The sequence below is a fragment of the Pomacea canaliculata genome, linkage group LG7 (genome assembly GCF_003073045.1).
Source record: "Pomacea canaliculata isolate SZHN2017 linkage group LG7, ASM307304v1, whole genome shotgun sequence".
In the NCBI taxonomy this organism is placed as follows: Eukaryota; Metazoa; Mollusca; class Gastropoda; order Architaenioglossa; family Ampullariidae; genus Pomacea; species Pomacea canaliculata.
Window position 1 is genome coordinate 26,513,895 of NC_037596.1, and position 14,260 is coordinate 26,528,154.

The window sequence follows — 14,260 nt, forward strand, 5'->3', positions numbered from 1 at the left end:
ATGTATGAACAAATAATATTGTTATATGTGCAGGTTTCGTAGTTTTCGTGTTTATTTGGATCTGCGCATATTGTTTCTCATTGTATCTACAACAGCTTCCGCTCTTTACCAAACACATCATCAGCCTAAAGGCAAACGATTGGTCATATGCGGCCAAGTATCTACTGTATTAAGAAAAAGACTTCAGTGGAGACGATATGTGCTTGGAGGAAAGATTTTTGTTACGTGCTTGTTTTTTAAGGGGTTGTCTTGCTGCGTAAGTATGTTGTTGTTGTTGTTGTTGTTGTTGTTGTTGTTGTTGTTGTTGTTGTTGTTGTTGTTGTTGTTGTTGCTGCTGCTGCTGCTGCTGCTGCTGCTGCTGCGCGGTTTTAAATATTCATATAAAAGACAAATAAAAGATAAATGACTCCTACGAGACATTTTTGTGTCAGTTCAGCCATGATATACTGCTTAAAGCTTTGTGCCAGAAATACGACTTATTAGACGAGCTTTTCAAAAATGCATCTGAAACTAGATTGAGCAAAACAATAATGTTTATCCTGTTCTCGAATTCAACTTTTTTGTATGGTTAATCTTTTCTTGTTTTCCTTTTATTTTAGCAAGCCATGCACATTTTGTCTTTGTTCTGATGTCCAGTTTATTTTGTCATTTACGGCAAATAACTATGCCAAACACACAATACAGCCACTAATCTCAAATTACATGAAAGGGAGAGTAGAAACGTCCATCGCCGATGGTCCATCGTCACAATCATCGTTGAAACAAGGTGAAAGTAATCATTAAACTACGATTATTTAAACTCAGTTGTGTTTATTTATGCTTTAATAGAAAGTAAAACATGATTGAAAACAGTCAATGTACAGGCTGAACGACTGTCACCGCATGCGTTCTTAACGTCATGTGCTTATTTTTCTTTTAGTGAGAAGACAAAATCAACAGCAACAGCTTGTCGGTATTGACACATTCAATGGTTTACGAAGAAAAGAGAAGTAATAATTATTTGATTTACTGTTTGTTTTAAAAAATACATTTTTGCATTTTCCAATTAAACTTTTAAAAAATTAGTGTGTAACTGAGCACAACAGTTGAACATTTTTTAATTTTATTTCAACACTGTGCTAATTGAAGGTTTATCTCCCTTCAGCAGATGTTAATGTGTTAACCTTTACAGGCTAATTTACTTTTTCAGGTGATGGCTAATTAGATAAACTACCAACCTGTGACATCTTGCTACGTTGTGAGATAATCACTCGTCTGTACCTCTTGTTGTCTTACTAATCGTAAGGCCTTAGTGTTTATTATCATATGTTCTTGACATCAGACTGCATCAAACGCGGTGACTGACATCACAGTAGTGCTTATCTCCCTTTCTGATTCATGACTAAAATTATGGGATATTTATAGAAGATCGTTTAATAAACGAGTTTATGGGTTGGTTTTCGAATACTATAAATGTGTTTAAATATATCTATAGATATGTGTACTGGTATGTTTCTGTATATAATAAGATTATAAATGGGTTTTAAAAATCGTTTGTTTAAGGAGGGCAGTTGAGAAGAGACTTGTTACCAGAATTGTCAACTTCTTTGTTGATTTTTTTTTTCGTAGAGCCAAAAGTTGTATATATAACTTTATCAATGTAAAAATTTTTTGAGAGTTCATGTTCAGCAAGAGATGGTTCAATGATGTAAAATGTAATCAACTTTGCACTTAAATAAATTTTACTCAGTATCGCGCCGCATCCAGCGTGGATGGACACTACCCTGGTCTACTCTGTGATCTCAACTCGGGACATTTACATGTGACTCAGACACGTCTTCTTCCTTCACCATCCCGGGCCTGAATTCCTTTCCAACCCCGTTCTAGCCGAAATTTCTATGGTTGAGCAGTTTTCAGTAAATACTTTGTGTCACGGTTAACCCTTTTCCCGCTAACATTCTCATCCATTCATAAAAGTGACAATGGCTGAAATGAACTTAAGTAAATAAAGTCTTCGAATTCGAGTTCGAATACCTAAAAGTGTTCGAGGACAACCTTTACCTTACCTTGAAAAGATGTATAAATGAAATATTACGGTATATACAGATGTGATTGCTTGTATTACGCTTGATGGTGCTAGGCATACGACTAAGCTCGAAAAGAGACGAATATCGCGAGGTGTTGACAGTCTCTTGCGATAATGCGCAAAAAAAAACTCCAAATAAATTTGTCGAAAAAATAACGAATGCTTTACATTGTGTCTTTTAGTGGCGTGGTGTTTCGCTGCATGTTATCAGCTTTTCTGTTTTGTTTTGTTTTGGTTTTTTGTTACTGATGCTAACTTTTTCTTTCGTTTTTTTTTTTTATCTGTCGATCACTTTATTTCTCTCTAAGGTTCTATTCCTTATCTATGATGTATTTTTATATTTTGCTATGACGGCAATAGAGCGAACGACGAAACGGGCTTTCAGAAAATCTTTTTTAAATGCAATAAAACATGTTGTGGCATAAAATCTTTAAACAGACAATATAGACGACATTGACATTAAACTACATATCACATAATAGAAATGGTAAGACTAAAGACTAGAAGACAGGGGACAACTTAACAGTGACATGTTTATGCTAATATAATTAGGTGTAAGAATACAAAACTCATTACATTTTCATTAAACAATGCATCTTACAGTTTCCAAATACTTATTATATTGTATAATTTTATTATAAAAAACAATATAATTTTTAATAGTGTTACAATAGTGCAGTGACAGAGGTTTGTGTAGAAAGACAATGATATTATGAAAGACAATCGGTGCTTAAGCTAAGTGTCGAGACATAGTGTTAACGAATCAATTGGTCAGTTAAATAAAGTTGTGTAAGAGCTACTCCAAATCACAGGTACTATACTGTTAAAGAGATGGTCTTCACCACCAAGAAGTAGCGATTATCCTAGTGGCTCATCACTGCTACACTGAAAGGCAAACGTAAGATATCCTTAATTCAATGCTAGACACCAAGAAGTTACAATAAGGAAGACAAAGGTGCTTTTAATAAACAAATCTACATAAAAAAAATACAGTCATAATGCCTTATGGTTATGGAAGATATTTCTTTCTTCCTGTTAAACAATCAGTCTTAATAAAATGATTGCAGCTCTCAGTGCTCTATTTACAATTATGCCAAAATCACCACTATAAATCAGGGACAAAAATTATACCAAATCTGCTATTACAATTCTGTTTACAATTTTAATCTTTGCTTCTAATTAAGTTACAACCTTGTTTTGTCACTATTCACAAGTGAGGAAGAAACTGTTTAATTCTTTCTTATAAAGATACTACTTTTTCTCAGACTTACAGTACGAATCACGGGAAAGCAAACATCTTAGCTGAGACTAAGAAATCATGCACTCTCCTAAATCAGGAATCTTCTCTTTATATATTATATTTACAAGACAGATTGACTTCATGTTACGTTTCTTTCATTATGAACCAGGATTAGTTTGTCGAATATCATGCTGGATTTTGTGTTCACCTTGTAATCCTTTGTATGACTATACGAATACGAATACGAATAGTTTATTTTGTTAGGCCTTTGGGCCCATTCAAAAGGATTCATGCAACACAATAGATACAGTGTTATTAGCGTAGAATAGCATCTCTTTTCTTTGCCGCTAAATATAAAAACTTGGCAAGATTGGACAGTATTGTTTCATAACTTTTTGACATGAGCATCTGCAGTTTGGAATTATTTGGTCTAGTGTAGTACATTGTCGGAATGAATTTTTTTCTCAGATCTTTCAGGCATGGACAACATAGTATAAAATAGAACTCATCCTCTTCATCAATTTGACACATAGGGCATATTTTACTTATATTATTGTCAGAATATCTTAAAGTATGTGTCATTATATCTGAAATACCAAATCGAATTCTCACTAATGCATTTCTGATGAAACTATTAGCATCTAAGCTCAAATACATCTCTCTGTGAGTCACAGATTTGATTGACTTATAGAAACTATACCTTTCACTACTATTGAATATCAAGAGACCTCCAGCACACCGACCACCTGCATCCTCTTGCTATTTCTAGTAGGCTGCCGGATCACACGCACACGCACACGCGCACGCACACACATGCACACATTTGCCAACCCTCTAGAATAGCAATGTTTCTACAGAAATGTACCTAAATACAGGCAGCATTAGCTCTAAATAGTAACGGTAAGAAAATTTGATAAAAAGCGGATAATACGTGACAGTGAATAACGCTTATAATGCTACCGACGACGCCGACGATGACGATGATGATGATGATGACAGCAGCAGTGTGGAAAGAGTTTGCATCATCCTGCCTAAATTTTATAAAAAGGCTCAACCCACTTGATGAATGACTAATCGGAGTTTGTTTTGTTTTTTTAGATAGTGGAATGCCATAAAATATCTGAAGAGGTTTTGTTTTGTTTTGTTTTGTTTTGTTTTGTTTTGTTTTGTTTTGTTTTGTTTTGTTTTGTTTTGTTTTGTTTTGTTTTGTTTTGTTTTGTTTTGTTTTGTTTTGTTTTGTTTTGTTTTGTTTTGTTTTGTTTTGTTTTGTTTGTACTGGTCTCCTGGAGTATACGGCCCAGGAAGACAACGTCTAACCCCAAGAGCAGCGTTAGATATGTCAGAAGGTAAAGGTCGCTCGTGCTCAGAGTCATTTAGTGGATAACGTCTGTCCCCGAGTGGACACGTCAGTTGTGTTTTGTTTGTATGATTGTTTGTGTCATTTTAAGAATAGTTGTAAATGTTGAGTTACATGTATATAAATTTATGGAACATTCGTCCCTATAGACAATATATACAATGTAAGCAGTGTTGTGCAGAGCTTTACACTTCATTACTCTTAGGTTAATCATCAAGAACAGTAACTTTCTCTCATGACAGAATTAGAGATCAGTAATAAGTAGTAATAATATATCTTAGGTATATCTTAGGTAGTGGTATGGATTAAGTGATGTATGTTTACTATGAAATAATTTTTTATACTTTTTGTGTATCTTCATTAGTTAAAATTATTAATTATAAACAGGACTTCAAAATAGTAGAGTTATTTTGTGACGAAAGAAATGTCCAGGAGTGTAGGTGAACGCCAGAGTCTGTCAAAGTATGAAAGGGACACAAAGATAATGTAAAGAATAAAGAAGCTTTGCATGCCTTTTAACGGCAACTGAAGGAAAGAGTACACAGTACTTAAAACCCATATGAATTACTGGTTCTCCTGATAGCTGCCCAACGAAGGATTGAGAAGAACAAATTTCATTAACATCAGTGATAATGAGTCCATTACATGCAGTCTCAAAAAAAACACTAAAACACACTTTTTTTGGTTTCGAAATTTGACTTTTATTTACTTGTAGTCTCTAGTCCTGACATCGTTGCAGCAGCCTGTTAATTTTATGATAATATCTTTTATTTACTTGTAGTCTCTAGTCCTGACATCATAGCGTCAGCATGTTAATCTCTTGATCAGGTCTTTGCGCTTAGGAGATGGAGCTGAGCACCTGGCAACATCAGAACATAATTACATGTAATCATATTTGTAACTACCCTCAATTATATGGTACATCTGCATGTTTTTAATACAAGATCTCCTAAATGCCACTATTTAAATTTATTAATTTAAGTCCAATGAGTCAGGCGATAGCCTGCAGTTTTACAGAAAAAAACGCGTGACCTGCAGTTTGTAGCGACCTTCCAGAAACAATGATCACGACAATAATTCTTGAAACCATCAGGCAACACTATTGTATGTGGAGTAAACAAGTGGACATTGCAGTCTAGTCCTGTCTTTTTATCTTCCCCGACAGATCTTGTGCACTTTATTTTGTAGCAAACCTTCTAGCTAACAGACTAGTTCTCATTCACACACATGTCCTGGCATCTTATTCTTTTTGTCATCATTTCTAGCTCTACCTCTTCTTCATTCTTTATAATAAGTCTCAGTCTTTGCACTTATCTGTTTTACTGTCGTATTATGAGAATATTACCTGATCAACAACAGTTTTAAACTCCCCAAATACGCCTTTCCTGTTGTCTGGAACCAAAAATACAATTTAAATGTTTTATCAACGTGGTTTCTTAATTCTGAACTATAAAACATTCAAAGTCGATGCTTTTGAAAAGCAGTTGTCTATAAAACAAATATTTTGTTACACGTTTAACATATGCCCAACTCAGTTGTGTTTTATTGCTCATTATTTTACATGTCCAGAGAGATAGAGGAGGGGTGTGACTCTCACTGTTAGCATCCAGGAAGGCGAAAAGGCGGCAAACGATGGATGGATCCAGAACGCCGTCAACGTTGTCGTCCATTCCATCGAAGAAGATAAAAGTACCGTTGATTAGACTTGATGGTATCTCAGGAGGGAACCCAGCAGTAAATTCTTCATAGCTCACCTTTTTATCGTCTGTGACAGAGATTTGTCTAAAACGTATTTTTACGATAGGAAATGTATTCTTCTTTTATTTTGAACTGTTTTAGCTCATTTATCCTACTTTTTTTATCACAAGCAATTATGCATTATTTTCTTACCTCCATATACTGTACTACGATCATCGTTCAGTATTTAAGTTGTTCATTTGCGAAAGAATATGCATGTATCCAAAGGCATATAAAGTGTGTATATATATATAAATTTATTATTTAAACATAATAAATATGAAGCTACTTTTAACGCTCACCCTCACACAGACATGTGTGTTTGCCGACCCTCAAGAAGAGTGAGATTTCTACAAACGTTTAAATGTACCGACATACAGGCAGCAACACCTCGAAATGATATTAGTGAGAGAATGTGAGAAAAAGAGGATAATGCATGACAGTGAATAACGCGAACACTCAAAAACAGTTGAAAAAAACACATTGGTGGATGATGATGACGACGACGACGATGATGATGATGATGATGATGATGGCAGCAGTGAAGAAAAAATACCGTTTGTATCATCCTTCCTAAACTTTGTAAAAAGTTCACTCTGGTGGATGATTCCATCCATGTTCCTGTCCAGAAAATCGAACACTACTCGGATCTCTTTTGTGCTGTAGCTGAAAGGACTGAAAATATATTTTCACTAGTTTGAATTATAAAGCTTTTGTTAAGTTTTTATATGATGTTTCATCCTTTCTGCTAATGCTATTCATCGCTTAAGTGTGTGGGATGCTAGTATATATATATATATATGTTTGGGTGTTTATGTGTGTAGGTATATATATTTATGAATATTTGTGTATAAATATTAGTATGAGAGAGAGATTTCCAAACTCTTCTTAAAAACGGATAGTCAAGTTTTTAGGTTAGCTATCATTTTTCAGAGCTATTAATATTCACTATTAATATTCATTAAGATGTGTTACTACAATTGAATAAAATGTGAAAGTGTTGATTTTTACCCCGATGAATCGATGGCGAACGCAGTAGCCAGAAGACCAAAAAGGAGGACGATCTTCATTATGCAAAACTATGGTTAATCTGAAAAATCACAAAACGAAACCACAGAAATTTGTAAAGTAAGACACAATGTTGTGGACAGGTTTTCCTTTCAGTTAAATATTCTAAAAAGAAGAGTTTTCGATGCCAGTGTGAACAATATCGATAAGGTAGAACATTCTATGAAGCAAATTATTTCCAGTGAAGTACTAAAGTCACCATGTTTACTAAGAATAGTTGTTTAATTGCAAAAGCGTTTTATCATAAAATATGTCAATAAAGAACAACAAATTTCTTTGTCTGTGTGCAAAATCTCATATTTAAAACGATGATTATCTCTGTCTTTGGATATTAAAAAAGCAATGCTAAGAGTTGTTTATCTTAAACAAAATTAATTTAATACTTAAAAGAATGTAGAAGGGAGACCTGTTGTGTAACAGGTATAAAATAAGAGTATAAATCGTTAAGATAAGTAATGAGAATTGTCAACCTTTTTGTTAAAATTTTCTTTCAGCCAAAAACTGCATAGACAGCTTTATTAAAGTAGAAAAAATATTTGAGAGTTTGTGTTCATCAATAGGTGGAATAATATAATTAACAACTAAGTCATTTGCGTACTCTCTTGTTAAACATCAGAAGAGTATGCTTAGCGCTTCAGATATAGAGATGGTGAATAAAGCGTACTCGAGCAGTTAAATACAAGAGAACAGGTCTATCAAACAATCAGTTAAGTGACCTAACAAAAGGACAGGTCATCTATACCTTTCAAAACCCTGAATCAATTTAAAAGCAGTTTTTAGGGATTTGAGTACAACCTATTATATAAATTTTTCTATTCTTAGATAAGTCCATGTATAAGATTATGAAAACTGTATGCGTTCGTTTCTGAATATGAATAAAATTTATAAACAGACGTGTGCATTGCTTTAAACATATAAAACCTTTTGCAGATTTTGAAAATTCAGTGGCGTAATTTGTAACGAGATAACTAACTAGTTTATATTTCTAAGTAAATGTACACATGTCGTACTATGTGTAAAAGCCGCTTGAATCACTTGATGTTCAAGACAAGCTTTATAAGCAAATAAACTTTAGAAGTTGAATTTCCATCTTACAGAGTACTTACCGCCTTACTTGCAGTGAAGTCAGCAGACTGGGAATGTCTGAGCAGTGGTGAGTCTGAGAATGCCGCCAGGACAAACTATATACCTGGCTTCTGAATCAACAAGTCCGTAAATCAGGATAAAACTTGAGCAAACTTCCCACAGGCTTCACTTAATCTGACAGATGACCGCTTCAGGAACTTGGAGTCGAACTCGTGTTGACATCAACAACAGTCTGTCTGGGACAATATCACAATACAATGTACCTCCTCAAACACACTGGGAAGCCAAATAAAACCCCTATGATATCAAAGAGATTACTAACGGTAAGAAAAATGCAGGATCGTGGTTTGGTTGACCGGTCATGTGAGTAATATGAACCAGATGTTGCAGTATCACCACATCGGTTTCGATTGCAGTTGAGCAGTGGACTGAAATACCAACAACTCTCAAAGACATTAAAGTACTGATGTCTCCACGATGCTATTAATTCTCACTTCAAAAGAATACAATTTTTATTAAAAAATCAGTTTGAAAAAGATTAAAAGTTGTTAGGAGAAATTTATTTAGTTAAATTCACTCCTTGTTACCAACTAAAATTGTTTATCCTAGCACATGAATGTAGTCAGATATTTATTTTAAAAATACCGCCACGCTGTTACCAAAAGTTTTTGTTGACATCAATCTTGTTGACATCAATCTTGTCTAGAAATGTTCGATTTCAGATTCAGACAGAGGTCATCTTTCAAACGCCAGAAATAAACATAGTGCGGATGTTTTTTTACTTTATATTAATCTTGACATGAATTTGTTTATAAAAGAGAGAGTATAATATTTGTTAGTTCCGTCACCCAAAGTGCGAATTATTTCAGCAATGTTAACACGGTCTCAATGTTTAATCTCTCTATTGTAACTTGATAATTAAGGGGAGTATTCAGTTCCAGTTTGTTTGACAGGAATCGGAAAGTTGGGATGTCAGTTAAAGTAGCGAAATGCAAAAGCAAAATTTAACCTATGACCTATGAAGCTGTAAAGTAACGTTACTCCCGGTGTACCTCTGTGCAGCTGCGAGGGAAGGTGAGGATGGTGTAGAAGTGGCATCACTGGACCACACTGTCCGAGTGTGGTTAAAGGACATTGTGGTGTTAACGGGAATACCACCACTGTAATATGTATAGTATGGATAGTACGGGAATACTATTATGTTGTTTATCTGTACTTGCATCTTTCGTATGTTAAGTAAATGTTTATGTTTGTACTTTATGTCACATATTTTTAAATGTTTTGTCCATAATAGAACTGGTGTGGACGCACGTGAGCTTGTAGAGGAAACTGTTGTCGACTAAAGTCTTGTTAGTGCACATCTGGTTCCCCTGCAAGATTATGTTTATTTGATTGAGTTCGGAACCTAGGATTAAAGTAGCGAGCAGCAAAAAGCATAACTTGGCCAGAAAAATTGCAAGAGTTGAAACAGAATTTTAAAAATATTAAAAGATCAGCTATCATTCTTTGACTTATTCCATCATTTCTGGCACTGGCCCTCGGTATTTCTCCCAACTCCAGTTTATACGTCCGCATGACTTCTGTGTTCATCTTCTGAAATCAAGCTTCTTCGGAAACAAAGATGTATGGAAAGAGGTCTTTCTCCCACAGATGTCCACACAGTATTAGGCTTTAAAATTTTAAAAACAAGAACGAAAAAAGAAGAAACATTTGTGTAATATTACTGCCACGCTGTCACTCATACCTTGTATTCACCTCAATAATCTCAACACAACTTCGATTTCAGGTTGAGCATGCGGTCACCTGTCAAAATCAAATAAGAAGTCTAGTGAATAATAATTATCAGGCTTAATCCTGACATATGTCTGGTTACTCATCCACAGACTATATAAACTGTCCTGAAATCTTCCTAAAACACAACCAGAGCTCAAGTTCTTGGTTCTGCTCACATCTCTGCACTTCAAGTGGTAAGTAAATTGAAAATAGTAAATAAAAGTAAAATATTTTACATAGCATCTGAAAGTACAGGTAATGAAGTGTTAAGTCATCTTTGCCAAAACTTTAACACAGTCAAACTAATGACTGATTAATGTATTTAAAGTCATGTTGTAGCTAGTAGTCAGTAGCTCTGCATGGAGCATCCGTTGTACTCCTTTTCTTTTTGCAGTCACTTTCTTTTTCATCGTCGATGTCTATTCTAAACAACTTTTCTTATAATAAAAATACTTATCAACATTTAAATTTTATTATTATTTAGAGAAGTATAAACACTTTAAACTAAACATACTAATCCCACACCAATTCAAAAAAAATCATAACCAATTTATCATATTAATAATAAACTGGTTATAGGAGTATTTATTTATAATTTTTTAAATAACTCGTTATTAAACTGATCTATAAATGAGTTTATATGACGTGATTTTTGTAATCATCTCCATAAACACTAAAAATATCTTAGGAAGACTGTCTCGTTTGAAGAGCAAAAGTTCTGTCACACCTCTCTTCTCCATTTTTACTATGTGCTTTACGTGAAATGTTTCACGTGAAATTGTGATCATGACTTTTGTTTTATGTTGTGGTTTGTGTCTTTTTCTCTAAAGTCTTTCTCACTTTTTTAACGAAATAATCCGCTTTTTATGTCAATATTAATGTTTATTCTTTTCAAAGCATACCATGACTACACACAAATACCTGCAGATACATTTTTCACTTGATGATATAATCACATAAGTAATTAAAAAAGTTGTCCACTCACGTCAAGTAAATGTGCATTTAAGAACATATCTCTAAAAGAAAAGGTTTACAGAGATATCAAATAACAAATATAATTTTACATTTATTTTCTTACTACCCACTTTGCAGATAAATCGGATCAGAATGAGAATCATCATCCTTTTTGGACTTCTGGCTACTGCACATAGTGAAGTTGTGTTTCACACGGGGTAGTAATTTATATAACAGATAAGCATTATATTTTCTCATACGAGATGTGAAAAAAATAAGATGTTGTCAGGTCTGATCAGATTTTATTATGTGTAGACACTCGATGAAAAGTGAAGGAAATGCATCAGGAGCCTTTAGTAAAATGCATGAAAATCATACTTACAAAACTTTAATTTCTTGCAGAAACTAGTTCTATAAGTAAGAAAAATGAACTAAGCATAGATGTGCACAAAACACCAGCAAACATGCAAATAAACAAAAAAAAATGTCACTTTCAGTTGCAGCAAAATCAACTTTCTCAGTCCATTTCATTAAAGTTCATAATATCATCAAATTGAAAAAGAATTTCATTTTTTGATACTTTCAGCTTTACCAACGAGGTAGATGTCGAGAATTTCAAAGCGTTCGACCTTAATGGCGATGGAATCCTCCATTTCAGTGAAACTTTCACAACTTTCAGGGACGTTGATACGAATGGTACTTTTTCGATGTTTTCTTGTTCGTAAATGTTTGTTTTAGTGATCGTCGGTGTTCACGTCAACTCAGAAAAATTTAACACGAGATTGAATTTTTTTTTAATTACAGATGATGGAGTCTGGAGCTTTGAAGAGTTCGCTGATAAGTGTTCTCCAGATATTCCTCCTCTTCAAGCTCAAATCGCATTTGACTTTGCGGACACCCTGGACTCTGCAGTCGACGGTGTCATCGATTCATCGGTGACATGCGCATTTTTCAGCATCATGGATGTGGACAGTGAGAAATCTTCCTTCTAAGTTAGTTCTGTCGGACCTAGAAATAAAGCGTATTACGATATAATTTAAGAGGTCATAAAGTAAACTTTAAATGAAGGATTTGTTGTTCATGTCCATCAATATTTCAAATTTGTTGATTTTGTAAATTGAGAAGTGGTTAAAATAATTTTTTAGGTGTATGTCGCTCTGCCTAAGCATCTCGATTGTATTTACCTTTTCAGACAACAGGAAAGCAATTTTAGGAGAATATAAAAACGCATCCCATCAGGTAAGATCGTCATGTTGTAGACATTCGGTGACATTCTGACAGAGAAGGGTAGGTAGATGATAATGTTATAAAAAATGAAAGACTATAATTTATCAAGAGAGATTACCTCTTGGGAATAACAGATGAGCTTTAACTGTAATTTGCCTAGTCAAAAACTAAATAACCCCTTCTGTGGTCTTATGTTTCTTGTTTCAAGATCATCTGCACCGACTGCTTCAAACTGCATTTTTAGAAACTAAAAGTTTATTCATAGTCCTTAAAAATAAAAACCACTTTTAGCGATGAAATAGTAAAAGACTTTAAACCAAATATTCACGTAAAGACGAGAAGGCGGATAGCCGAGTGGTTAGAGTTGTGGTGTCCAAACAGACAGCGCCCTGGTTCGATGCCTGATCAACGCAGCAAACTTCAGTCGATCCAGCTGGCAGGAAAGTGTACCGGACTCCATAAGGAGTGAAGAAAAGTAAGCTTTACCTCATAGACGATGTATCAATATGTGATTGCATGTATTTTTTATGTTTCCAGGCGAAAAGCTACTTCAAAACAGAGCTGAAAACATCGCGGGATGTTGACATCTGTTGCATCATATGCAAAAGAAACTCCAAATAAATTCAAATTTGTCGAAACAAATTTATGTTTGTTTATTTATTGTCTTTTAGTGGCGTGATGTTTCACTGCACATCATCTGCTTTTTCATCTCTGATGCTAGTGACTTTAGTTCTTGTTTTCTTTTCTGTCGTGGCTTTGATATCTCTCCACCATTTCATTCCTGACCTCTGGTGTATTTATATTATGCTATTGTGGTAACGACAAAACCATTTTTCTAAAAATAATTTGAACAGGTTACGGCAAGAACATTTTAAACAAACAATAAAGACATAACACAACATTAAAATTAACAATATATTTCTTTAGAAAAGAACTAGAAAGATTTAAGAATAAATAGAGGGGAAAACTTTACAGCGGCACATTGATGCTGAAATAAGTAAGTGCATAAATATCAAAACTAATTGTGTTGAAATAATTAAAACATGACTTTATGAAACAATGCATTTTTCCGATGTAGATTAGTGGTCTCAATCATTTATTCGTCTTTGGATGAGGACAATCGGTTTCAGAAAACTAGATAAATATAAAAATTATTTCTTTATATTTAATACTAACCAATCAAATGTTTATTTAATTCGCTATCTTACAAATGTGTTTGTTTTTCTGCATGTTTAGATACAGCCTGTCATATAAATAGGACACTAGGATGACGAGATTAAAGAGCATCTTTGCACAATATGAAAACAATATTCCTGTACTGCTTTGCGAGCTGACATTTTTTATCTCTCTTGATGACTATAATGGCCATGTTGGCATGATATCTAGCTGACAGTTAAGACAACAGATCCGTGTTTGTCAATAAGTTATCAAAATAAAAAGCATAAGTGGTGAATCAGCAGTATATTGTATAGTATTCAAGACTGCGCGAGAAACATAAGACACATGCATTGCAATGGTTTAGTTTGCACAATACAATGAGAAACTGTAACAGTATTCTTCGCTGAAGAGCATGATTCAATATGTATACCTAAATCTTGTGGGCTTTTCTTTTTATAATTCGTTTCCGACTTTTTATTTCATAATATTTCATGAACATCTCACAATTACTGATGTTGGGTATAAAATAGCCAAACTTGGGGAAGTTCTCATTCAACAATGACTTCACCTCGAATGATCCATGACCTTTTTTTTA

General features: G+C 34.1%; 2 protein-coding genes across 3 annotated transcripts; one reads left to right on the plus strand and one right to left on the minus strand.

Moving 5' to 3' along the window:
- Window positions 1-5,338: 5,338 nt before the first annotated feature.
- Window positions 5,339-8,648, minus strand: LOC112568858. Of its 2 annotated transcripts, none has more exons than XM_025246373.1 (6): window positions 8,574-8,648; window positions 7,411-7,489; window positions 6,956-7,074; window positions 6,260-6,427; window positions 6,008-6,054; window positions 5,339-5,521 (listed from the first exon to the last, which is right to left on the minus strand). In XM_025246373.1, exons 2-6 carry the CDS (start codon window positions 7,467-7,469, stop codon window positions 5,501-5,503), a joined length of 414 nt encoding a protein of 137 aa, XP_025102158.1. In that variant the 5' UTR covers window positions 7,470-7,489; window positions 8,574-8,648; the 3' UTR covers window positions 5,339-5,500. The 2 variants fall into 2 exon arrangements, with proteins under 2 accessions (XP_025102158.1, XP_025102159.1); XM_025246374.1 differs by having other exon boundaries at window positions 6,956-7,065; window positions 8,574-8,647.
- Window positions 8,649-10,479: 1,831 nt separating this feature from the next.
- On the plus strand, window positions 10,480-13,128 carry LOC112567567. The gene is made up of 6 exons (XM_025244263.1): window positions 10,480-10,519; window positions 11,419-11,498; window positions 11,867-11,976; window positions 12,085-12,252; window positions 12,473-12,519; window positions 13,045-13,128. Exons 2-6 carry the CDS (start codon window positions 11,434-11,436, stop codon window positions 13,126-13,128), a joined length of 474 nt encoding a protein of 157 aa, XP_025100048.1. The 5' UTR covers window positions 10,480-10,519; window positions 11,419-11,433.
- The last annotated feature ends 1,132 nt before the right edge of the window (window positions 13,129-14,260 follow it).

Excerpts from the sequence above, each read along its gene's own strand:
- LOC112567567 (XM_025244263.1), top strand. The coding sequence starts at position 11,434 with ATGAGAATCATCATCCTTTTTGGACTTCTGGCTACTGCACATAGTGAA. Across the intron at positions 11,977-12,084 it reads CAGGGACGTTGATACGAATG|ATGATGGAGTCTGGAGCTTT; the intron begins GTACTTTTTCGA and ends TTTTAATTACAG. Across the intron at positions 12,520-13,044 it reads ATAAAAACGCATCCCATCAG|GCGAAAAGCTACTTCAAAAC; the intron begins GTAAGATCGTCA and ends TTATGTTTCCAG.
- LOC112568858 (XM_025246373.1), bottom strand. The coding sequence starts at position 7,469 with ATGAAGATCGTCCTCCTTTTTGGTCTTCTGGCTACTGCGTTCGCCATC. Across the intron at positions 7,075-7,410 it reads TTCGCCATCGATTCATCGGG|TCCTTTCAGCTACAGCACAA; the intron begins GTAAAAATCAAC and ends ATATATTTTCAG. Across the intron at positions 6,055-6,259 it reads CGCCTTCCTGGATGCTAACA|ACAACAGGAAAGGCGTATTT; the intron begins GTGAGAGTCACA and ends TTTTGGTTCCAG.